The 25,551-nt window shown below is 59.3% G+C and overlaps 1 protein-coding gene across 1 annotated transcript; it reads right to left on the bottom strand.

The window, feature by feature from the left end:
- Nucleotides 1-777: 777 nt before the first annotated feature.
- On the bottom strand, nucleotides 778-25,300 carry RNF157 (ring finger protein 157). Its single transcript, XM_040081837.2, is given in 20 exon segments — nucleotides 778-3,226; nucleotides 8,121-8,231; nucleotides 9,699-9,747; nucleotides 10,051-10,116; nucleotides 10,259-10,455; nucleotides 10,864-10,975; nucleotides 11,158-11,266; nucleotides 11,363-11,388; nucleotides 11,390-11,602; nucleotides 11,915-12,027; nucleotides 13,072-13,231; nucleotides 13,726-13,797; nucleotides 14,029-14,076; nucleotides 14,466-14,509; nucleotides 14,666-14,732; nucleotides 14,831-14,948; nucleotides 15,464-15,610; nucleotides 16,043-16,131; nucleotides 20,005-20,123; nucleotides 25,143-25,300. Coding segments are annotated over 20 exon segments (2,052 nt in total). The 5' UTR covers nucleotides 25,231-25,300; the 3' UTR covers nucleotides 778-3,122.
- Nucleotides 25,301-25,551: the final 251 nt, after the last annotated feature.

Genomic DNA, 25,551 nt, shown 5'->3' with positions numbered 1-25,551 from the left:
AGGGGGGCTGGCAGACTCCAAAAATAAAGGATGGAGTCTGCCTTTACTTAATATAAAAAATTACAGCCACAGGCTTCTCTAAGATATGCCTGCCCCCTAACTGCTGTTCCAAGAGCTTTAAAAGAGGCCAAGGAGGGATCCCTTTGAAGGATCTGACCATCTGCAAGCCATTCCCCCCCAGTTTGTTCAGTCATGAGTAGGACTCGATGATCTCAGAGCTCTTTTCCAATCCGATTGATTCAGATTTTGGCTCTGATTCAGCTGCAAGTTGCTTTTCCCCCTGCATCATCAGCCCCTTCTACTAAATTCAAATTATAACCCCCCTTACAACCCTCCTCACCTTCAAGACTTCAGCTCCCAGCACACATTTTCTTCCCTATCACCTGAGGGATTTCTCTTGCATGAGCTCCCAGCTCTTTGTTGCTCCTCTTCACCCCCAGGGAAAAGTTCCCTCCGGGTGTCCTCATCCATCCCAGCAGTGACAGGGGCCACCCACACCACACACCAGGAAGATGCCTCTACCCCAGGCCAGACTTCCTGCAGAGGTTTAGATTGCATTTGCCCCTTCTCCATCCTGGCAGGATTTAGGATAGTTGGAGGCAGGCTGGAAGGGACCGTGGGAACTGTTTTAGGACATTTGAATCAGCTGGGCTGTGTTGGAGAAGATACCTGGGTGACAGATGGGTGGGTGCTCCCAGCCAAAAAGGGTTTCTACAACACCAAGTCCCCCAAACCCCCACTGCCCTCACCCTGCAACCATGAAATGACTCTGGACACTTTGTCGACATAAGATACCCTTTATTAAACATACTCTTAAAACCCAAAACATGCTCAAAGCAAAATCATAAGCAGCAATCTGGTTTCCTTCCTTAAATCCCTGACACGTGGATCACTGGAACAACAAGGGGCTGTCACCTTTCACCCCACGCTGCGCTGGCAGCTCCCGCCTGCCCCTTATCCCCTCTGCGTGGCCGAGGACGGCACCGGTGTCACTCATGCCCAAATCCCGTCTCTCCTGTGCCACCCAGAGGATGGATTCTTTGCTCACAGCCAGGCAGCAGCGCTGCTCGGCCACAGCATCCTCCCGGCTCCTCTCCATCGCAGCCGCGGCCACTCTGAGCGAGGGGCAGCGCCCACCCGCAGCCACCCCGGCTCTGCGGCCACCCCGTGAGCTTCTCTGGCTGCTGCTGCAGCCTTGGGGACACCGCCGAGAGAAGCCAGCAAACCTTCACGGCCGCACCTAAGTCCTCTTTGTTCTGCTGGCAGCCACAAGCGCCCTGTGCCAGGGTGCCAGGCCAGCTGTCCTTGTCCCCTCTGAAACCATGAGGAAGGTGGGGCTTTGGTAGACGAGGTGCCCCGAGAGCCCGATATTCTCTCCCCTGCCCATGCTGGAGACTTAGGGAAGAGATGGCTGCCGTGATTTTCTCAGCTCAGCATGATGGTGAAGCTCCAAAGCCCTCCCTGTGTGGTGCTGTGGCTCCTTGGGGCTGGGACACCCAGCACGTCCCCAAACGGGGCACAAGGCTCATCCTCACCATTTCAGCTGTTTGCAGCTCCCACCTCGCGTGCCACAGGATGGCGTTTTGGAGATGTCACCTCCTCACACCAAGCACCCAGCCCTCGGTTCCCAGGGAGGAATTTGGGAGCTATTGAGCTTAGAGGAGCCAGCCAGCCCAGAGGAGAGAGCAGCGGGATGGCCGGCTCCAAACCCACCTCTAGCAGGACCCACCCTGGGGCCGCAGAGCAAGCAGCTACTGCAGCCCTGGCTGTGAGCCAGGCAGAGAAAATTCCCCCCAGCTCCCAAAAGGGTTTCATCCCCCTCTAGGAGCCACAGCCATCATCAGCACAGCCCATGCTCTGCCGTGGGGATGGCACTGGGAACCTGCATCCCTCACGCACCCCTCCAGGGACACTGCTTTCAGTCCATGTGCTAAGGTGGCTCTGAAATGCAGCTGTGTCCTGCAAAGAGGTGGCCTTTGCTGCCACAGCCATGTGACAAAACCAGGGGGGGAAAAGGGAGGCTCAGCTTCCCACCCTGGGCTGCCCCAAACAGCTCCAGAGCCCGGCAGATTGGGATGCAGGGTCTGATGCTCCTCTGAGTGATTTCTTACTGCCCCTGATGCCCTCTGGAGTAGAGCCTGGCCTCTGCCAGTGGTCCCACCAGACCCACAAGGTCTGTGGCTTTATCCCTCCTCCTTTACTATTCCTGTGTGTCTGTCCTTGGAGCAAAATCCACTTAAGCTGTCAGCCCAGTGCTGGCCAGAGGGATGGGGATGGAGATGGGGGGCAGCTCCCACACCGTCATCCACCCCTTGCTACAAAGTATTCTGAGGAGGGCAGGACGGCTGGGATGGGGGTGACACTTTTGGCACTTGTTCCAGAGAGAGGGCGCAGCCCAGAGCCCTGAGCTCACGGCAGGGCGGAAGACAGAGAGGATAAATTATCAATGGCCCGGGGGCTGGTGACAGGGCTGGGGGGTGGTACCAGGTCTCCTGCCCACCCCTGCCACCCTGCTCCATGCCCTGGGGAAAAGCAACCTCAGGCCAGGCCCAGGAGCCCAGGTGCTGCTCTGGAGGAGAGCAGAGGGAGGGGGAGCTATGAGGGCACCATTGCTGCCAGTGATGGGGACATCCCATGGCATGGAGACAATGCATGGCATGGCAGGGGAATGGGGCAGCAAACTTGGGGGTGGGGGGCAGCCCCCATGAAAGTCACCAGCTCGTGCACCAAGGATGCCAATCCCAACGCTCATCCTAGAACCCACACCCCTGAACATCATCCTCCCATGGTCCCCACCCACCCACCTCCCAGAACGCCCTTGGTGAGGTGACCCCATCCCATCTGCTTCACACTTCAGAGGAGCCTGCGGGTGTAAGATGACCGGGGACGGACAGGAGGGGACCCCAGGGCATCCCCATTAGGGCTGCAGAATGGGAAGGTGCTAGCGGGGGACTCCAAAGTGACACGGCTTTCAGCCCCCACGGAAAACGAGGTTACCGTCTTTTCTTTTGAAAATCAGTCCTGGTACAGCTGAGGGGCGGAGGTGGTGATGCCCACGGTGCCCAGACACCCGGGTCCCTCTGGGTGGGCAGGGGGGTCTGTCCCCCACCGAGGCTGAGCCCTCACACGGGCAGGGCGGCCGCTGCCTGCTCCGGGTCCCGGGGGCCGGGGGTGCGGCGGGGCCAGCTCTGCCACAGCCCCACGTTGTTGTTGGCTGCCTCTGGGCCTGGGGGGAGAAAACGGGAGTTAGGGGCTCCCAAAGCCCACTGGTACACTCGGCTCGTTTTTCCGTTGGGGATGAGATTTATTCCCCCAAAGGAACGCCCACCTCCCCAGCCTCCCGTTGGGTTTTGGCCGCAGCGAGGGCTGGGGGACGCCTGCACTCACCTCTCCATGCTGGGGGAGCCCCTTAAAGCCCCAATTTCTCCGGAATGCTGAGGGCCAAACGGGAAGCACAGCGCGACCGTCGCCGGCTTTAAATAACCCCGAACGAAGGGCGCCGCCTGTGCCCCCCTGCCCGGCGAGGGGCCGCGCGCAGGTGCCCCGTGGGGCCGCAGGTCACGCACGAAGGGATGTCCCCCCGGCCTGGGTGACAACCCAGCGCCAACCCCCCGGGGGGACGGGGCACGAGGCGGCTCTGGGGGTCTCGTGGTCTCACCTATTCCTCAATGTTAATGGGGCAGGAGTCCGGCACGGCGGCTGCGTGGCAGGAGAGACCAGAAGGCACATGGTGAAGGCTGGAGCGGAGGCGGCGCGGGGACACGGGACATGCACACGAGCGAGCAAACGGGGTCACCGGGGGGCCTGGGGGGGGGGTCTCGCCGCCTGCGAACGGGTCCGGGAGAGGGCCGGGGAGCTGCTGGCGGGCACGGGCTGAGGGGTCCCCATGCGTGGAGCCCCCCGGGGTTTCGTGCCAAGGGGAACCGAGGGGCGGACGTGCTCTGGGTCCCCGCGTGGCTCCTCGCTGGCTGCAGGGCCCCGGTTCAGGCAGCACCCTTCGGCTGGGGCAGGGTGATGGCAGAGCTCAGCCCGTGGCTTGTGTCCCACCACCAAACCCATCAGAGGCTGCCTGGTGCCCTTAGGAAGGGGTGCACCCCTAAGGCAGCTCGGCTGCACCCTCCAGCGAGGTTAAGCCCTGTGCCCAGGGCAGCTCTGAGCCAGAGGGACTGTGTGAGGGCATGCCAAGGCCAAGGGCTGAGGCTTTCTCAGAGGGGGAGCAACAAAATCCTGCTGCCTGCTGATTTATGGGAGGTGACAGCTGCCATTTCGACTGGCTTTTCATGGCGAGCTCAGGCTGGAGAGCGAGGCACGTTAAGTCTGCAGATCCCGGAGGGAATGGATAATTAAACAGCACCACATGTACATGCACACAGAAATCCCATTAAGAGCTTGATATTGCCTAAGTCACTGCAGTGCTCCAGTGCAGAGACCCAGCTCTGCTCAGTGCACCCTCGTGAGGCTGCCGAGGAGCAGGGCTGGGGCAGCAGGACACGGTCTGGCCACGGAGCAGGGTGTCAGCTCTGTGCCCACCCACCTCCCAGCCCTTGTGGGGCGCTGGAGGGGTTCCCCTGCTGCCAGCAGCTGGCAGACCTGCCCTGGGCAGACCAGTTCCCCAATCCCATCATGGGGAAACCCAACCAGCTCGCCCGGCCCGCTGCTCACAGCTCGGAGAATCTGTGGCTTTAAACCAGCAAGAGCCCTCAGGGCATTTCAGGTTTTCTACAGCAGCTCCCCAGCACCCCCACCCCCCTCGGTGCCAGGCTTTCTGGCAGATGCCTTTACGCAGTTTCTCTTTCCAAAGCTGTTTTTATCACCCTGCCCCCAGCAGAGGCTGTGGCTGTGGCCAGAGGATGCTCTGAACCCTGGGGACAGCCCCTACGACCCATGCTCTGCAGGTTCCACGCAAGGACACGGATCTATAGGTTTTAGTTAAACCTCATGCCCTAAAATCCATGGGATGGAGACTTTCCCCTCCTCCCAAAGCTCCTTCCCACTAGACTGAAACCTGCAGACATTTCAAAAGAAGCTTTGAGGAACCACGTCCCACGCCTTCATCCTTTGCAGAGAGGACAAAAACATCATTATCAAATGTCACCAGCTTGATGACTGTCCTAGATGTAGACTCTTGAGCACCACAGATCTCAAGGGCCAGGATGCAACTGCCTTCCTTGCAATCAGCAAATGGGGTTGTCATGAACTGGGTACAAGCCCTGAGAAATTCTATGAACAATACAGCCAAAACAAAACCACAAAACATGGAACTCCCGGCCTGTCTCACCATGAGCCTAAAGGACTGTAAATTTAAAGACAGAATACTGATCTTAACTCCTTATGATACAGAAGCTGACTGTACCCTAGAGGGTTTAAGGGTGCCCAGCCTACCCTCCATAACTGCTCCAAAAACTCCTCCAAAACCAATAAAATCAACTCTGAACATTTCAAGGTCAAATATTGTTTAATCCTAGTCCTTAAAGAGAAGCAGACCAATGTTTCTGCTATCAGACCAGAACATTCATCTGTTACAAGTACCTCCTCCCCTTGATGGTTTTCCTGGCTAAACCAGAGGCTGTTACCTTGCACATCTAATTGATATATTTGGAACTGGAATAGGAGAACTGCACAACATCAGCCTTGAAACTCTGGATGATCAGCTGGGTGCAACCATTAATAATTTGAACATTACAGATCAGCCCTTAAGGTCTTCCTTATCCGCTCTTGGAAACACACAGTGGTCAGCTTCAAATATCAAAAATACCCAAATGCTAACGACCAACTGGCTGATGGTCTGGGAATTGCTCAAAGCAGTGTCTTCAGCACTCAGCTATATTCCAGCTCTGTCGTGGTTACACTCTTTCAGTGCTGGAATTATCACTGAATGGGAAAAGGGACTTTTATTCATTGAAATTTGAAGGGGCATTTCAATCCTGGTGGTCTTTAATCAAATTTTCTTGAGTCCCCATCACTAGTAAGGTCTACTGATGTAGACCTTATTGTGTGGTGAGAGAATGACAGGGGTTTATACGTGAAAGCAATATTTTGATAGCCTAAGCTGCGTGTTTGGACACAAAACTGTGAATCATTTCCAAGGATCTCCTGATAATGATCCTGAATCCATCCCAGTATCCATAGGATAAGGGGGTGTGTGCCTAAGAACCCCTTGTGACAATTTAACAGTGGATGACACAAAGACACAGCTTGAATCCACATATTTGTAACGTCACCTGTACAGCAGGGTGTGACTTCAGCTACTCCCTCCCAAAAACTGCACCAAAACTTATGCTAGATGTGTTATATGACACTTTGTCTCCAACCCCTACTGGAATGGACACTACCCGGGTTACAAACTGCTGGAACAGCCTGATCTACACAAACTGGCACAACTCAAAAAGGAAAATCAGAAACCAGTGATACTGCCCATTATTATGTGGAAAAAATGCCTTGTATCGCACAGCGAGTGAAAAAGGACGGAGAACGTTGTGTCTGCTGTTCTCAGGGGACTGTGGACAGCCCCAAAACCCCACTCTGCACCTCCTCTGCCCCTGGTCCCAGCACGAGGGGACCTCTGCTTTTCCCCACAAATGCCAAGACTGGATCACCCCTCTCATGCAGCACAGCTTGTGCCAGGCTGTGGCACAGCCGGACACATGGACAGGTGTGGTGGCCAAAGGATGGAGCAGGCATCCTTGGCTGGGCTCAGCCCAGGGACCAGCCCCTGCACCCCAGCCCAGGCAGGGGACAAGGCCGGTGCACATCTCACAGCAGAGCAAGAATTTGCCCCTGTGCCAGAGCCACAGGGCTGCAAAGCTCTCCCTTCCTCATCCTCCCCCCGGCACAACCAAGAGGGATGCAGCCAAGGATGGCTTTGGCCGCTGCCACGGCCAAGGGATGCTTTGCCAGGCCCTCCAGCAAAGCAGAGGTGCTGCTGGGACACCCCCAGCTCCCTCCCCAGCCCCCCCAGGCCAGCAGGACTCAGCCAGCTGCTGACAGAGGGTGACAGGGGGGACACAGGGCTTTTGTGGCAGGCGTCTGTTCCTCCCCAAGAGCCTCAGCCGTGTTTCTCCAGCACAGAAACCACCAGGAACAGGCAAGGCAGCAGGAGAGGAGGCTTTCCCAAAGGAGTGGGGAGAAGAAAGGATTTCCCCTCCCTCCAGTGGGTTTTACCCACCCTCTTGGCTCTCCAGCACCTGCTGCAGGTCTGGGACCTGCCACAAAGTCCACTGAAAGGGCAAGGCAGAGGCAGAGTTGCTTTCAACTCGCCCACAAATGTATTGACAGAGACCCCATGGAGGTGTTGTCTTGATTTTTTGGCTCGTTTCCCCACACACAGGCTGAGGAAGCGGAGCCTGCAGGGTCCCCAGCCCACTGCCCCCTTCCACTCCGGGGCCAGGGGTGTTCAATACATTTGTCACCTTTGGGCAACTCTGGGCAGGGAAGGGGCACAAGCGTGGGTGGAGAAAACCGTGTTGGCACAGAGCGAACATGAACTTTCACGCAGACGGAGGAGCCTGGGGGGAAGGAAGAAAAAAAAAAAGGGATGGAGAGAGGCTGGAAGGAAACAAAAGTGGAAGGAGGGTGGGGGAGAAGAAAGCATGAAGAAATGTGAAAGATGGATGAATGTTGGGGCTCAGTAGAGAGATGAGCTGATGGACACACCCCATGTCCCTGGCCTTGGAGGAAGAGGAGGACAGCTCCTGCTGTGCAGTTGCACTGCCTGGGGATCGCATCCCAACGCAAAATACTGCTGTGCCCACCACAAGCCTGTAGCAGGCTACAGCTGTGCCACACAACCCCCTTCCTAAGGAGGACTGGTGCCTCCTGGGGTGCCAGCAGCGCCCTGGCCAAGGGACAGAGAATCCCAGCAAAGCAAGTCTGCAGCCCCCTGGGGACAGCCCAGCCTGGACAGGCCACCCTGACCTACGGGTGGTGACGTGTCTGGTGCTCAGCCCCACGGAGGGAGCGGCGCAGTGAGGACAACCTCACGGGGGGGATGGTGGTGGCCAGGATGGTGGGAATGATGGTGATGGGAGAGGAGGGATGGATGCAAAGGGCTGGGGGGATGCAGGGAAGAGCGGAACTGTCCCCCCCCACCCCAAGTTCATGTTCAGCAGACGGCCACTCACCAGGTAAGCAGGCCTCAGAGCACAGTTTATTGTCCAGCGCTTTCACGTGTGCGATGCCCACGTCATTGTTATTGTCACACCTCAGACCGAGGAAAGCGCCTGTCCTCGGGCCTGGAAGGGAGTTAAGGCAGTTAACCCCGCGCCCGGGCTGGGGCTCGACGTCGCCTTTTAGCACCGGGGAGCTGGGATTTCTGGGGCTTTTCCTCTCCCCTCCCCAGCCACTTTCAAAACAAAAAATGACATAGAAACGATGCATCTGGGCGGGAGCGGGTGAAGAGTGGACAATAACGCCTGGGCACGGCCCGAGCTGCTCCTTTCCTCGCGCCGGCCGCATCGGAGGGCAGCGGAACAGCGACGATGCGGCCGCGGGCACGCGCGTGAACCTGCCCAGGGCTCGGCCAAACCTTCCCTCTGGCACAGCCAGGCTGTGGTGGCACCCATCACCTCCTGCAGGAGCCTCTCCGGCACCAGCGGTGCAGTGAGAGCTGCGTGGATGCCAGGAAGAGGCAGTAGCTGGATGCGTGGGGCGAAAGAAGCCGTAGCCAAGCTTTTGCAGGGGGGATGGAGGCTTTTGGGGATGAGAGGGGTAATTCTGCTTCTTAGCATCGCTCCTACGAGAGATCAGCCTCCAGGTTCTTACCTGCATCCATCAGATGCAGGTGACTAAACCTCAGGAGGGACGTTCCCAAATGTGCCACTAGCCCTCCTAAGAACAGGCACAGGACTGTGTCCTAAGGACAAAGGCCATCCTGCTCCCAGGGTTGTTGGGACGCCCATGGATGTCCACCACAGCCCCTGCTTGCTCCTATCTGTTATACTTGAGTCTCCCCATCAGCACGAGCCTCTCTGCAGGTCAGAGGCCATGATTTGGGGATGGGTGTTCCTGCTTTCCAGCTTGGCTGAGCATCCGGGTCGGATGGGGAAATAGTTTTGTCGTATTTTTGCTAAAAAGAGACTTGGAAATGTGGGGGGGGGCACACTGTGGGCCTCCCTATTGCCCAAAAGCAATCCAGGGCACTTGGTGGCCAATGGCATGGAGGTGACCTCTTTCCTTGGCTGTCTGAGCTCAAGGGAGGAGGCGAGAGGAGCCCAGAGGAGCCCTCGATGTGCGTGTGTTGACTTGTGAAAGCACACTGAGGACAGGCCAAAGAGAGTGAGGAAAGCATCCCAGAGGGAACAGCTCTGCAGCCCCTTCCTATGGGAATCAGCCCAGACACTGATTTCTACAGGGGAGAGTTTCAGAGATTTAAGAAAAGGCCTCGGCAAGGGAAAAAGCACGGAGAGAGAAGCCACCTTCCCCTTTGGCTCATGGGAAAAACCACTGGATCCTGCACACCAACCACCCGTGCTCCACGTCCCACACTGAGCTCTCTGGGGTCCCCGTGGCTGCCTGCCTCCCCCCACCCACTGCTCTTCAGCCCCTCCGTGGGTGTCCCCGCGGTGAGAGAGGTCTCCCCGATTCCAGTGCCCCAGGGCTCTCCCTGATGGCAGCAGGGCAGCTGGGGACAGCACAGCACCCCCACTCCTGGTGACAGTGAGCTTAAAGTGAGGGGACAACAACGACCCAGGGCCTTTTACCGTCTTCCTGTGTGGGAGAGGCGTCCTCATCCTCCAGCACATCGTTGCCCTGTGGCACAGGCGAGAGGCAGTGAGTGTTAGCCCAGGGCTGTGCCAGGGGCTGTTCCCAGGTCCCTTTAGGGGAACTTCCCTGGCCCTGGGGATTCCACGGACACAGCCCCACTGCCCCATCCATCCCCAGGACATCCATCCCACAGGGACATGGATGCATGGGCAACCCCTTTCCCAGCCCAGCCTTGGGGGAATGTGGTGCCAGCTGCCCAGCTTCCCCCTCCACGGGCACAACTGGGATCTTCCCACGGTGCCAGGTGACACCAGAGCCCCCAGCTCCTCGTGGGATAGTTATGGTTACCTCGGCATCGCGCTCCTCGGCAGAAATGCTGACAAAATTCAGATCCGGGGACTCCACGGGTGTTGACTGTAGGAGGAAGGTGGGAAAGATGGAAGGGAAAAAAAAAACAACAAAACAAGAAGTCTGGTGCCAGTGGCTTTGGAGGAAGAGTTCCATCCCGTGGGGAAGCTCTCCAGCCTGTGCTCCACCAACAACCCCCAGTCCCTACCTCTCCATCAGAGGCTGTGGCGCTTGCGGCCGTGGGTGAGGGGAGCATGTCCCCCTCCTCCTCCTCCTCCTCCTCCGTGCCAGGGGCAATGTAGGAGCCAGACATGGAGGACACGGTGTCGGTGCTGAGCTGGGAGTGCTGGCTCTGGGAGGAGGCCATGGACATGACGGACTGAGCCAGGCTGCTGCTCACGGGCTCTGGGGGAGAGCAGGGGCTGAGGGGGCCGCTGGACCCCCCCACCCACTGGTGGGAGTGATGGCGCAGCACCCGCTGACGGAAGAAGGGCTCATGGGGAGGCGTGGGGCGCAGAGGAGGGGCTGGCTGCATGCCACAGGGATGTGATGGGTGCAAAGCTGCCAGCAGGGCTCGCAGGCCCCAGTTTCTGGGTCTACAGGGTGACAAAGCCGGTATGATCGGTGCCCCCGTGATCCCCATCTCCAGATCTACAGGTGACAAAGCAGAGGTGACACCCTGGGGCTCCATGCAATGTTCAGGGCAGGGTAAGAAGGGGCCGTGCCACCCCTCTTTGCATCCCCCCACAGTGTGACAGTCCTGAGATCAGTCACACTGCCCCTCTCCCGCCCGTGAGCCCCTCCATGCTGTACCTTCTGGGGAAGAGATGGTGGAGGACAGGGGTGTCCCCGTGCACGAGGACTGGTCGATGGCTCCCGATGATGACAGGGTGAGGTTTTCACTCTCCGGCGTCACACCACACTCCTGGAAGAGGAACGGGAAGGACGGGATGGGGGACATTCAGCACGGATGACCCATCTCCTCCAGGCATCCTTAGGGATGGAGGGAGAGCCAGGAGGGACAGCCCCAGCCAGTCTCTCTGGTCCCAGACCTGCTGCCCCCCCAGTGCCTCAGCTCCTTACCAGCACATTTTGGACAGCACTCACCTCCTCATGCCGGGCTGGGGATCTCCTCCTGCAGACCCTCAGCTCTGACTCCGTGCACGACTTCTCATCCTCCTCTTCGGGCAGGACAGAGGAGTTCTGCGAGACAGACCTGGCCCAAAGGGGCAAAGCAGAGGGTTCCACCCCTGCCCACAGCCCCCAGACGCCCTGAGCGCCCCCAGACTCCCGTAACCCCCCCAGTACTCACTTGGAGACGCCCTTCTTCAGCTTGAGCGCCGGGGGGGCCGCAGTCGGGCAGGCGCTCGAGGGGCGACAGGGCCCGCAGGGGGGGCAGGGGGCCGTCGCTGCCGTAGCGGGGCAGGGTCCCCACGCCCGGGGGGTCCCCCAGCGCTCGCAGGGGCAGCGCGGCCGGCGACGGCGTCAGCGGCCCGTTGAGGGCCTCCAGCAGTGACACCACCTCGTAACCCGGGGGGATGTTCTCCGAGGACTGCGGAGAGGGGGACATGGGGTGAGGACCCTCCCTGGGCCATTTCTGCCGATCCCCCTCGCTCCCAGCGGGATCAAGATGCCCCAGGAAGAAGCTCAAACCTAGAGAATGGACACCCTGCCAAAAACCTTTTGTTTTTTTCTTGTTTTTTTCTTTTTTTTTTTTTTTTTTTTTTTTTGGGTAAACCCCGCATTTTTTGCAAGATGAATTTGCAATAAACAAACAAACCCTGTTCTTCAGAGACACACGGATCCCCAAACCTCCCCATCCTGGTGGGAGAGGCCAGGGTCCCTCCTTCAGCCAGGCACTGACCGAGTGCTCCTCGGAGTCGGAGGTCTGCGAGGCGATGATGGGGTTGAAGCTGGTGGGCGAGAGAGGGCCCAGCTTTTTCCTCATGGCTCGGATTTGAAGCAAGGCTCGGAAAGCTGCGGCAGCGGGGGAAAAAAAGGGAGGGGTGAAAAGCAGGCATTGAATGCAGACCTGTCAAAAAAATGACACCCCATTTCCCAAGAGGGGCATCCCCAGTGGGGCTAGAGAGCTTGAGGGTGGGAGATGCCAGCCCATTCCCAGAGATGCCAGCCCATTCCCAGAGTATCAGCTCACTCCCAGAGATGCCACACCGTTCCCAGAGATGCCAGCCCGTTCCCAGAGATGCCAGCCCGTTCCTAGAGATGCCAACTCTTTCCCAGAGACGCCAGCCCGTTCCCAGAGATGCCAGCCCGTTCCTAGAGATGCCAGCCTGCTCCCAGAGATGCCAGCCCGTTCCCAGAGATGCCAGCCCATTCCTAGAGATGCCAGCCCGTTCCCAGAGATGCCAGCCCGTTCCCAGAGATGCCAGCCCGTTCCCAGAGACGCCAGCCCGTTCCCAGAGATGCCAGCCCGTTCCTAGAGATGCCAGCCCATTCCCAGAGATGCCAGCCCGTTCCTAGAGATGTCAGCCCATTCCCAGAGATGCCATCCCGTTCCCAGAGTTGCCAGCCCATTCCTAGAGATGCCAGCCCATTCCCAGAGATGCCAACTCTTTCCCAGAGTTGCCAGCCCATTCCCAGAGATGCCATCCCGTTCCCAGAGTTGCCAGCCCATTCCTAGAGATGTGAGCCCATTCCCAGAGATGCCATCCCGTTCCCAGAGTTGCCAGCCCATTCCTAGAGATGTCAGCCCATTCCCAGAGATGCCATCCCGTTCCCAGAGTTGCCAGCCCATTCCCAGAGATGCCAGCCTGTTCCCAGAGATGCCAGCCCGTTCCCAGAGATGCCAGCCCATTCCCAGAGATGCCACCCCGTTCCTAGAGATGCCATCCCGTTCCCAGAGATGCCAGCCCGTTCCCAGAGATGCCAGCCTGTTCCCAGAGATGCCAGCCCATTCCCAGAGATGCCAGCCCGTTCCCAGAGATGCCAGCCCGTTCCCAGAGATGCCAGCCCGTTCCCAGAGGTGCCAGCCCGCCCACCCGGGCTCCCCCCGGGCCTTACGCAGCCTGCAGATGGGGCAGTTGTTGGCCTGGTAGCGCAGGGTGTCGGCACAGGTGTTGCAGAGGCAGAGGTGGCGGCAGGGCAGGATCAGGGTGTCCCGGACGTCCGACAGGCAAACCACGCACTCGGCGCTGTTGTCGCTCACCTCGTCCTCGGCCACCTGCCCAAGGGACACGAGGGGACTGCTCGGCCTCGGGGGTCCCCAGCCCACGTGGCACCGGGGTGGGTGCTCTAAAATACTGGCTGGGTGCTCAGAGAAAGTTCTGGCTGTGCCCGTGGGCTGCCTGCTCTTGAATTGCCCCCTGGGACCTCATTCCTCTCCTCCAGGAGGTTGGGAGATGAGGCCAAAGGAAACAGAAATACCCCAGTTTTTACATATTAGAGCAGAGCTAAGGCACATCCCGTTCCTTGAGCCCCATGCTCCCCACCTAAACCATCACCCTTCCCCCAAGGGACCACAAAGGATGGGGGGAAAAGCTCAGTCCTTCAGTTTTCTGCCTCCAGCAGCTTCGATGTCAACACAAAGTGTCCCCAGCCATCACCAGCTCTGTGCTGTGCTGCAAAATCCTGCCCTGAGCATGTTTCAGTGGCCAGACCTGTGCTGGGGGAAGGGAAGGAGGGATGAGGGAAGACCCCTGGGATGCAGGCACACACCTTGGAGTCCTGTGTGTTGTACTTGTTCTCGATGCCATAGATCTCCTGCAGGAGGTAGCTCACACCATCCACCTGCAATCCCATGGGGAAGGGGTGAGGAGCAGAGACACCTTGCCCAGAGCCACTGAGCTCCTGGGCCCCTGCTTGGGCCAGGGGCTCTCTTTGCATTGATAACCTCAAAACTGGGAGGCAGGGGCAAGGCTGGGAGAGGCTTGGGGCTTTTGGGGCTCCCCAAAACCCCTCAGTGCCTTCCCTGCAGGGTGTGCAGGGACACCTGCACCCCAGGGACACCCCAACACTCACCACTTGCTTCTGCTTGAGGGGCTTCACGCAGAAGGTGCCATCACTGTGCTGGAGGGAGGAAAGAGCACATGGGTGGTACCCCTGGGCTGCTGTGCCGGAGCACCCCCTACCCCTGTGGCTGTCACTGCTCCCTCCCTGCTCCCAAGGAGCCCATTTTGCAGGGATTCTGGCTTTTTCTGACAGCCCAGCACCAGGTAGCTGTGGGAGGTCCCACACATTGCAAAGCCCGAGACTTGCTGGAGGAAGGAAGATGGAGCTGAGCACAAATGCCTTAGAAGTAGGTGCTTAAAATGAGGGAAGAGTCCCAGGATTTGAGGAGCAGCCCGAAACATCCCCAGCCCAGCAGCACCATCCCGATTCCCAGGGACTCTCCAGGCTCTTGCAGCTGGTGGGTGACGGAGGTGGGAGGGGGAGGATGGCCCCGGCGTGGCACTTACCTTCTCAAAGGTGGCCAGCAGCACGTGGCAGTGCCCACTGTGCTCTGCAAGACACAAAGGAACACGTGGGGCTCAGGGGACGCGCAGGGGGACGGGCAGAGCCACAGCAGGAGCCAGGAAAAGCGGGAGGCTCTGCCCGGCTGGCATCACAACGCCAGCAAACTGGGAAAGGCCATCCCAGCAAGGAACCCCCTCCTCACCCTCTCCTTCATCCACCACTGCCTGCACCACCATGGGATAAACCTCGCGGTCCAGGTCAAAGCCCAGCTGGGGAGAGACAGGGGAGAGCTGGTGAGATGGAGCAGCACTGAGGCTTCACCCCACCGCCACGTCCACGGGGTGATCCCGGGGCTGGGGGGACCCACCTCCTCCTCGCTCCACTCGGAGGGGTCGATGGTGTGGGAGGGCACACAGAACTGCTGGCACACCCCCCGCTTGTAGTGCACCGTCTCCGACTGCAGGCTGTTGTCCCTGGGGGTGTAGCTGTGCCGTGGAGAGAGGACGGGGTCAGGGCACCACGGGTGTCCCCACACTCCTCCTGCTCCCCCCAGATCACGGAGATGCCAGGAAAATGGGAGAGGGTGTGTGTGTGTCACTCCTCCCCTCCCAGATGCCTCTTGGGGCTGAGGTAGGAAGTTCTACAAAGGGCTAAAATAATTCACGGGGTAAAGGAAACACAGGGCAGCCAACACAGCATAGGAGGGGACAGGGACAACTCCACAGCCAACCTGGAGGGGTCTAGGGGGGGGCAGGAATTATTTCCTCTGGTCTGAAGGTAAAAAGAGGGAGCAGGATGTGACAGGGAAGGAGGTGGCAAGGACCTGGTGGTGGCACCTGGGGGGAAACAAGGAGCCCCTCTCCAACCACCCTCAGCTGTTTCCTGTCCTGAAGAGGAAAGATGCTCAGGGAGGGAGGCTCCACGTCCACCAGCCAGGGACACAAACCAGGCCTGGGGGGGACATAGGCTGAGCTGGGGGGTGATGGCTGGGGCCCCTCACCTCGCCACCCCGTTGTGAAACTCCTCAGTTGCCTGGTAGTAGATGGTTATGGCCACGCGGGCGTCCGTGTCGAAGGTGAACTCCACGTTGTAGTGCACCTTGGCTTTGCTCACTTCTTCCCCCGGGGTCTTCACCTCCTCCGAGCACCTGGGGAGCACAGGGGCTCCGGGAGAGGGGCCTTGGGGCGTGCCAGGACTAATCCCCTCGGCACCCAAAGGGGCTGCCGCCCTCCATCGGGGCACACTGAGGCACAGCGAGAGTGCCTGGCATGCCCAAGGTCACTCCTGCAGGCCGGGAAGCACCGCAGACAGATTTCAGCCCTAATCCCGAATCCCAGGGCCCCGCCGCAATCCCCAGCCTCCCTCCAGCAAAGCCTTTGGAAGGCGGGGGAGGAAGAAGAAGCAAAGCACTTCAAAGGCAGCGCTAAGCTCCTTTAATCCTGCGGCACTGCCTGTGCTGGCATGCGGGAGCCAGGCGGGCAAGGGCAGCGGCTCCTCCCTCCATCCCGCCATCCCCCCGTGCCCAGCACCCCTGGGAGCGCCCAGCGGCACCCTGCCTCCCCTCGCTGCCCCGACTCACTTGACCAGGCGCAGGGTGTCCTTGCGGATGTTGATTAAGCTCCTGAGGGTCTTCACGGGTTCCTGAGGAGGTGGAGCAGCGTAAGGGAACTAGGACGAGAGAGACAGCGGTGAAGGCAGACGCACACGGGGGGGCTACGCTGGCTGCGGACCCCCAGTGACCCAAACCCAACCCCCTACAGAGGGAATTGGGGTGGCCTGAGCATCCTGACGGGTGCTGAGCACCCGCAGCTCCTGCTGGCATTTGGGTACCAGGCAGCACGATGACAGGGACATCCCTTCACAAACAGCAAGCCCAGGACAGCAGGGACAGTTTCACTGAGGAGGGGACACACAGAGGGGCTGGGCTGTTCCTCGTCCCTTCAGCTGGAGGATGTGGGGCACAGGGCAGGTGGCTGCTGATGGATTTTTATGCTGCTGATGAGGCTGGGCAGAGAGAGGCTGAAGCTCCCTCCCTGCCCACCAGCCGAGAAAAAGCAGGTACAGGTGTCTCTGTTTCCTCCCTGTGGTGGATGGGATTTGGGTGGTGGGATCCCTGCCAGCCCCGTGCCCAGAGCAGAGAGCCAGCAAGGTGCAGGAGCAGGCAGGCAGCAGCATCCCTCCTCCAAGGTGACATTGTCCTTCCCGGTCCTTTTGTTCACTTGACGGTGGCTACAGGGCTCCCTGGGGAGGGGACACGGTGGCACCCCGGGGACACCCTCTCCTCGGCACTGCAGTCACCCAAAGGAGACTGAGGGCAGTGGGGAAGGGATGCAGGACCCACCTCTCCATCTCCCAGGTAGGTTTAGCTCCAGCAGGGATCAGTCCTGATTAAGGCCCAGCTCGTTGGCAAGCTGCCACCATGTGCCAGGGGACAGACAGAGCCAGGAGGGTGTCAGGAGCCATCAGGGATGGCAGATGGTCAGAGAGCCTCAACTGCTGCCTCTGGAGTGGGAATAGTGTCCCACTGTCCCTCACCAAGGCACCCACTGCACCCCAATAACCAAGGGGACAAGACTGAACTGTGGGTGGCACTTGGGGATGCCCTGCAGGGAGCCAGATGCCCGTTTCCCATGTCCCTGGTGCTCTCATATCATCTCCTAACCCGTCATCAAAGCCATCATCACCTTTCCCGTCCCCAAAGCCCTGCAGAGCAGGATGGATGGACAGGGGGCAGCTGGCAGAACCCCTCAGTGCAGCTCTGCCCCATCCCTGCTCCACCACCACTACGTCCAACCACCCCACGGCTCTGATCCCACAGGGGCCTCTGAAGGCAGATCAAAGCCTGGGCTGGGCACAGTGTGACTGACAGCATCAGAGGCTCTGGAGATGAATTCCCAGCACTGTGAAACTGCATCCCACTGCTCTCACCCTCTCCAGGAGGGGGAAAGGGCAGCAGAGTCATTAAACTGCTGCTAACGAACTTTTTTATGAGTCACTGAACGTGCACCTGCAGAACGGAGCACCTGCAGAGTCACCCACTGCAGCTGGAGGGGAGAGAGCGAGAACACGCTCCGGGCTGAAGCTGAGCCGCGTTACGACACGTTGTGCCATGTCGTGATACATCCCCTGCTGTTCCAACTAATGCAGTCATCCAAAATTGCTTTTTTGCACCTCACCCAGTCAAACCATACCCAAACCAGCCCTGGCAGGGAAAGCACCCATGGGTGCACCCCCCCTCCTGCTGCAGCAGCCAGGGGTGGGCGACAGAGGAGGGAAGGGGCAGCCAGGTCCCCTGGGTGCCGCTCACAGGGGCCGTTGGGCTGGGCAGGATGGGGAAGTGCCACAGGCAAATTTTGTGCTGCAGAAACCACTCTGGGCTCTTTCACTCCCACGTGTGAAAAGCACTTTCTGGGGGCGGTTGGATTTTTTTTTTTTTTTTTTTTTAATTAAATTTTACAAGCCAGATTTTGCACATCGGGAATGGGCTATTCAGAGGATGTTTTGCATCTCCTCGCTTTAAATCAAGCTGAAACACAACAGAAAAAAACAATGGATAATGGTTGTGGTTGAAGTTAAGAATGTCATCCACGTGCCTATAGCAACATTTGGTGCAGGCCAGCTTCTGTTAAAGTGAAATAAAAACCACCCCCAAAAGTCTGTCTTGGGGTTTTTCTACAAGCAAATCCCAGCAGCTTTGCGTGGGCAGGGAAACCCAGCGGCACATTTCAACATTTCCTGGCTTCCCCTGCGCTCTCTGAGTGCCTCCAGCAGCTTCTCTGCCCCTCAGCCCCTGCATGGTGGCAGCTGCTTAAACCTGCAACGCCCTTCCCAGCCCCTTGGGAACCTGTTCCCAGCTGGAAAATCCAGATTATCATGTATCCATGGAGGGGAGAACCTGCACAGCCCTGCACACCCCTGTAGCAGCAGCGCTGTTCATAGCTCAAAGTGCTCTGCTCACAAAGGACTTGGGACACAGTCTTTCCTAGATCTCCCGGCCCTTGATCCTCAAGGAACCCAAAATTAATCTCCCACCAAAAAGCAGTGGCCGTCTTTAATGTTTCCAGCCCAACCAAGGCTCTCACAGAAGGCCAGAAAGCAAAAGTATCGCAGCCAAGGAGCAGCAGGACAGGACTTGGATGCAGCATCAGAGGGGCCCAAGGGTTGCCTGGACACAGGCATGGACCAGAACCAACAAAGATCCTCCCCAGCTCCTCTCTGAGCCCCCAAAACTGGTCTGACCCCCAAGTCCAGCCCCAGGACTCCCCCTGCTCCCCAGGGAGACGAGATCTTGGTCACAGCTCTGCAGCCCAGAGCCATCGGTAATTAAAGCGGAGCAAAACAGTTTAGCTCGTGATGCTGTATTAATTCTCTCTGCTGTTTCCAAGCTGTTCCTTTGCCTTCCCTGCTGCTCTGCTGTCGGTGCTGCTGACATGGGAACTGCTCACTGGGCAGTTTAGAGGCTTTTACTGTAATCAAGAGGATTTCTCAACGCTCCCTGCTGGAAGAGACCCTGAGTGCTGATTTCTCACTTTCCAGGAAAGCGCAGAGGATGGAGGGAAAGGCATTGCCTTTGCCCACCCAGTGTTCATGGGCTTTGTGGGTGTTCCTGACCTTGGCTCTGCTGGGATCCCTGCTGAAGGACCACATGATGCTGCCAAAACACTACCAAAGCCAATTCCAAGGTGGAACCAGGAACCTCGCTGGCAGCAGGCAATGCTTGAGAGCTGGGCCAAAGCACCGGGCAAGTTTATCTCGACTTAACAGAAAAGCCTTGGTGACTTTTAAGTACTCATCCTGAATCTTTTGAATACTTGAGCCCCCAAACTCCTCCAGCCAGTGCTGGTGAGTTGACTCACTGCTGAGAGGCACCCAGATGAGAGGGGGCCATCCCTCCCAGGCTGAACCCCTGCTCTCATTTCCTCCCTTTCCAGAGGCAGCAAGCACAAAAACCATCTCCAGGAGCGTGGGGTGTAGGGATCCCCCTCCAGATGGGTTCCCTTGTGCCCCGAGACCAGCTGGAGCTGGCAGCACGCAGCACTGCAAAACCCATCCATGCTGTCCCCAGCCTCAACCTACCCCTGCCTTTTAACTTTTTATTTCTTCCCCTTTCTTGCTAGAGCTTGGGGTGTAATTTCATCTGCTCCTGGCCAAGCTGCTCTACTACCCTGAACCACACCAGCACCTCTGTGTTATGCCCCCCACCACGTCCCCCCCTGTCTGGGATATGGCTCCTGGATGAGATGGGGAAGGCAAGAGAAAACACAGCTCTTGGAGAGGGAATGAGAAAAAAGTTGGATCGAATCAGCCCAATTCCCCTTCACCATTAGTCCCGGAGAGAGGACAGGCTGCAGCAGGAACCCAACCCTTGCATGAGGCATCAGAGAATCCTCCCAGCTCGCTCCAGGCGGGCTTGGCTGGCTCTGCCCGCGGAGGGGGACAGCCAGCAGCCTCGTCCCGCACACCCCACGGCACACAGCGGTTTGGGGAGGGACGTGCCTGTGCTCCGGATCCCCCCAGCCCCGTGGCCCCGCCGGTACCCACCACCACGGGCCGGTTCCCCAGGAAGTTGAGGTCGCTGTTCTCGCCGAACAGGTACCCCTCGGGGTGCGTGGAGTCGAACTTCTCCCCGCCCATGATGAAGTGGTTGGCAAAGTAACTCCCTGAAATGAAAACACAGCGAGAGCCTGAGCGGAGGGGGAGCGGGGGGCTCCGGCCGGGCGATGGAGCGGCACGGAGGCACCGCATCGATGGCTCGGAGGTGACTTTGTCCCCAGCGTCACCTCGCTGGGAGCCTTTCTGGTCAAGCTCACACACTGAGAGCCTCCAGGCAGGCAGAGGCTGCCAAGAAGCCACAATCCCTGCCTGCCCTCCCCTCTCCTGCATCCCACCCGCCCCAGCGCCACGGCCCAAGCACACAGAGATGGGGAGAGGCCGGCGCAGGGGTCCAGCCCCATGGCAGAGCCGGCCCTGGGGGCTGCTCCATCCTGGGATTTACCTGCTCTCCCTTCCCTGTCAGGGAAATCCCCGTGAGCCCCAGTATGGCCTGAGCCACCCAAGGTCGCGCTGACCTTCGGCCATCCCCGCACTGGCAGGAGCGCACGGATCCTGGGCCGTGAGGAGCGAGAGGAGACGGCTCCTGGGGCGGCAGAGCGGAGCTAATCCTGGCCATAAACACCCCGAGGAGGCAGGAGAGGCAGGGCCACGGCCTGACCTGCCAGAGAACCCTGCGAGCCCCGGAGGAGCCGGGCCGGCTCCCCCATCCCCGGGGATGCTGCCGGGAAGGGCAGCACAGAGCTGGCACACTGCCCTCAAAAGGGGCCAGAGCCTGGTGTCACAGCCCCATGTGCCACCCAAGGCAGCGTGTCCACAGCCAGGCACTGCCCACACTGGCTGCAGCTGCCACCAGGAGGGTGGGCAAAGCACAACCGAACCGAGTTCTGTCAGTTCTCAGCCAGCAGCATTCCCTAGGAAGGGCGCACCTGCAGGAGGAAGGATTTTGGGGTCCTCTAGACTCTCCAGGAGGTCAGCACCTGCCCTGCAGAGAGCTCCACACTGCCCTGATGAACACCGGGCCATGACCAGGGTCCCTTCTTCCCTCACAGAGCCAAAACACTGAAATGTCCTGGCCCCGAGCTGGGAGCAGCCCCCAGGTCAGGCACCTCACTAGAGGAGAATTTCCTCCAGCCCAGCCAGGAGCCAACCGGTGCCTGCTCCTTGTCCCTGAGATCTGGGCTATGTGGGGAAAGCATGTTGTGGCACAGGAACTGGCCAGGCAGGAGGGTTGGGACCTGAGGTGGGACAAAAGGGAAAGGTGGACAGGGATGGGGCAGCAGCAAGGGGTGAGCAGAAGCACAGGGGTCAGTCAGACATGGACACAGTGTCCTGCATCCTGACGGCCACAGGGACAAGGGTTTACCTAATAAAAACCCCAAACCCACCAGCACAGACCCATCTGCACTCCCCGAGGGACACCCCAAAACCAAACATTTGGGGACCACAGATAAAGGAGCTTAAGCCTGGGCTGCAGCTCTGCTTGTGGGTACTGAGGTCAGAGCTTGCAATCAGCTTCCAACAGAGGCAGGGACTGTCCAGGGCTGGATCAGCCTTTAATACCGCACTTAAACCCAAAACAGAGCCCACAGCACGAGGGGAGGAGTAGGGGGGAATTTAAGTTCAGTGGGGTCACACAGCTCTGTCCCAAGGCCCCGTGGCACAGGGGTGCCCGGATGCAGCGAGCCCGCTGGCAAACGTCGACCATCAATTATTGATGCCTGCTGCTTTCAGGTCCCATTTTCCATGTACATAATTTATAGGCAGCTCGCCTGGAAGGACTCGGCCACGTGGAAAAAAAAAAGGCCCTGAGAGCAAAGTGCCTTCGGAGCTGCCTGCAACAGCACAGCCAGGGGAGAATCCAGAGCTTTTCTTGCCACAGACTTGAGCAGGAGATGGCAAAAAAAATTACATTTAAACATGGAGGAAAGCCACCCCAGATTGAGAAAAAAGCTGGAAAATGGAGCATAGGCTCTGTGATCGGCCCAGCCACAGTTTAGTGTGCGCTGGGGGCTCCTTCAAGATAAGCAGGCAGGTTAGGACCATGCTGCCATCACCCAGTCTCCCTGCCAGGGGCTGGGAGCATCCCTGGGTGCTGCAGGCTCCCAGCACATCCCCCAGAGGCTTCAATTCCCTCTTGACAGCAGGCAGAACCAGCTCTGTGCTCCCTCCCAGGAAAGGTCCTCCTTGCCATTAAACAAGAGGCTTGAGTCATGCCAGGGTTTTCCAGGGAAGCACCAGGCCAGGAGAGCCCAGGGCATCGGCAGGAGCGTGTCGGTGACTCCCCGGACACGGCTGGGGGCAGAGCAGGGAAGCACCTTCCCAGCCACAGCCACCTTATTATGGGCTGGCTCTAAGTCCAACGCCCACTCCCAGGGAAGGAGAGCCTGTCAAGGACAGCCACATCTCGGGAAGGGCTGCGCAGAGCGGCTGCTGGAAAGGAGGAATAAACTGGCAGAAAAAAAAAAAAAAAGTCTTTGTGTCCTGCACAGGTGCTGGCACCAGCACAGGGGACACATCTGACACCAGCCATCAGCTCCTTTTCCCCATGAGTGCCAGCGATGCCACCTCGTCCAGGTGACAGAGGAGGGCGAGGGCCCTCGTGTGTTCTGTGCCCGTGGCCCCGGCATGCGGTGACACATGTCCTGCACTGTGCCCCGAGCCGTCGCTGCCCTGCTGGGCTCTGGTACTGCAGCCTCTGGCTCTCCAACGTCACAGCCTCACCCTCCAAAGCTGCTAAAACAGAAAAGCTCATTCCCAGCTCATCCACACCCTCCTGGTGAGGGAAGCACCGGGTTTGCGGTGAGCCCAGACGGGTGCCACGGCACGGGGACACCCTGTGGGTGCCAGCACAGGGTGCTGTGATGGGTTGCATAAAGCTCTGGGTGCTTCTGCCCCAGGGCAGCCCATTATTGAGTGCCGTGCTCTAAAGCGGGCAGCCAGAGCCAGCGGCAGCCGGGGCTGACGCCAAAGCCCGTCCGCAGCACTGCTGCGTCAGCCCTCGCACGCCGTGGCTCTGCCACCACCTGGGGTTGTGTCCCCAGGACTGGGGTGTCACTGCTGGGTTAATCCCCGTGCTCCTGCCCCCAGCCAGGGCCCTGCTCACAGTCCCACGTGCCCCAGGGAAGCTCGGTGCCAACTTCAGCTGGGGACAGGGGCTGAAAGCTGGAGACTTGCCCCAAAAGCCCTCCCAGTAGCCAGGCAGCGGGCTCCATCTACAGCCCCGCTGGCTCTCCCTCCCAGTGGCAGCCACGGAAGTAAATCAGCCTTTGTTTCAAAACCTATGGTTTAACTAATCCCATTGACACCCTGTCTGGAGGAGATGGGACCCCCCAGGATGGGAAGATGCTAAACTGGGACAAGACAACAGCTGCCCTCTTTGCATGGGCTGCACTGGCCATCCTGAGAGAGCCTGCAGTCCAACAGCCAAAGCCACACCCAGAGAGAGAGGGAAATGCCCCAAGGTTCCATGAGATTCCCCTCCAGGACCACATTTCCAAAGCCAGTGGCTGTTTCTAGGTGGCTTAGAGGTGATGGAAGCGCTGCTGCCACAGAGGATTCAGCTCCTCTGCGCAGCACGTCCTCCCTCGGCTGCCGGCAGTGCTGGAGACAAATCCCACTTGGATTAAAAACACCAGCCATAATCTCCCAGAGCCACCAGCCTGCCCTTGTCCCAGTGCAGATGGCTGTGTCAGCTGGGCACCTCCTGCCCCTGTCCCAGGGACCCTGGGCAGCACCAGGACCAGCTCTGGTGAGACCAGACCAGCTGAGCACAGCCAGGAGCCCCAGGCTCTCCCTGAAAGCCAGAGTGAAGCATCAGCCTGGTGACCTCTGCCAGCTGAGATGAGCTTGGAAGTGCGGAGCTGGGTGCACTTGCACCCTCCACCCCTTCGTACCCAGATATTTCAGGAGCCCCTAAATAAGACGGAGTCCCAAGGGAAAAACTTGTAATGCGTGGAGACACCATCCCTACAAAGAGCAATCCCCTGGATGGGCTGGTCCAGCCTCGCCTGACATCAAAGTGACAGAGGCCTCGAAACCACGTAAAAAGGGGAGCTGGGAGAGCCCTGCAGGAGGAAGCCAGGCTGTCAAGGACCAGCCATCTCCAGCCAGCTGTGCAACCTATTTTAGATTAAAAGAAAAAAAAAAAAAAAAAAAAAAAAAGGCAAGCACAGCTTTTCAGGACAAGCACAGGGTTTGTGCTGGCTGTAATTCTTGCTAAGGAGGTCTTTAGTTGCAATTAGTGAGTAATTTGTCACAGCGCTAACGATCCGAGCGTTTACCTTATCCTATTAACTACCGAAATAGTTACCTATTAATAATATTTAGTGCTGCAAGGATCCTGTGCAATCTCCTCACACGCACGCACGGTGCTCCGAGGCATCACCCACCGGTGCCGCTGTTTCTGCGGCTCTGAAGCGCTGCCCACCCAAGCGCTGGACCCCATCATCCCCTCCCTCCCCAGCGAGCCCCCCTCGGAGCCCCGCTCAGCCCGGCCCTCGCAGGGAAAAGTGAGGCGCGGAGGGGAGGGACGGATTTTCCAAGGTCACGCACAAGGTTTGAGACAGGGCCGGATTCGGGAGCGGGAGATGCATCAGCAGCGAGGCAGGGAGAGGAGCCGGGAAGGCGAAGGCTCCCCACGGCAGGGACTGGGGTGCTACGATGGGGCAGAGCCCTGGGAAGGAGGGATCCCCTCCAATCCCTCCCACCCCAGCCTCCCTCATCCTCCCGGGAATTTAAACCCAGGATTTTCCCGAGCAGCCAGCACCGGAGTAACCGGCTACCAAAAGCGCCCCCGGAGCCCGGTGCCGCAGACCACGGCTACAGGAATAATCGTAACAATAATGTCGTTAAAGTCGCGTCAACTCAGCCAAGTTTGGGAAGCGGGGTGTACCGGCAAAGGGGCGCCCGGAGCGGGGTGACCCCCATCCCTCCCGCGCCGCACTCCCGCAGGGTGTCCCGCACCAGACCCAGATTTTTAGGGTGTCCCCCCTGCGCGTCAGCGTTGGCTTTGGGGTGCGCAGGGTCACCCCCTCCCGGAGCAAGGTCGTGCCCTGTGTCCGCCCGACTCGCTCCCCTCTTTCCCTCCCCATCGCGGCACCGGGACGCGAGATCCCCCCGGGGCTCACCGGATTTCGGGGGGTATCTGTAGACGGAATTAGCGGGGATATCCACTTCCTCCACCCCTGCGTTCTGCCGGCTGGTCAGAGCCCCCATGGCCGGGCCGGGGCTCAGCGGGCGGGGGGCGGCGGGGAGTCCTCCCGCCCGGGACCGGGACGGGGGCCGGGACCGGGGCTGGCGGCGGCCCCCGCCCGCAGCATCCTCCGCTCCGCTCTGCGCCGCGCCCGGCGCCGCCTCCTCGGCACCGCGGGGCTGCGACATTCGGGGCGGGGCCGGCATCAGCCGGCACGCCCCGGCCCGCCCCGGCTCGGTCCGGCTCGGCGGTGGGACGAGATGGTGCCGCTGCCTCCCCGGATCACCCTGCCCCGGTGTCCCCCATCCACCCAGTGGGGTTCACCTTCAGGTGCTACTTACCTG

The sequence above is a fragment of the Hirundo rustica genome, chromosome 18 (assembly GCF_015227805.2).
Source record: "Hirundo rustica isolate bHirRus1 chromosome 18, bHirRus1.pri.v3, whole genome shotgun sequence".
NCBI classification, from domain to species: domain Eukaryota; kingdom Metazoa; phylum Chordata; class Aves; order Passeriformes; family Hirundinidae; genus Hirundo; species Hirundo rustica.
The sequence above is the reverse complement of the archived record's forward strand: the minus strand, read 5'-3'. Positions and strand labels throughout refer to the sequence as shown.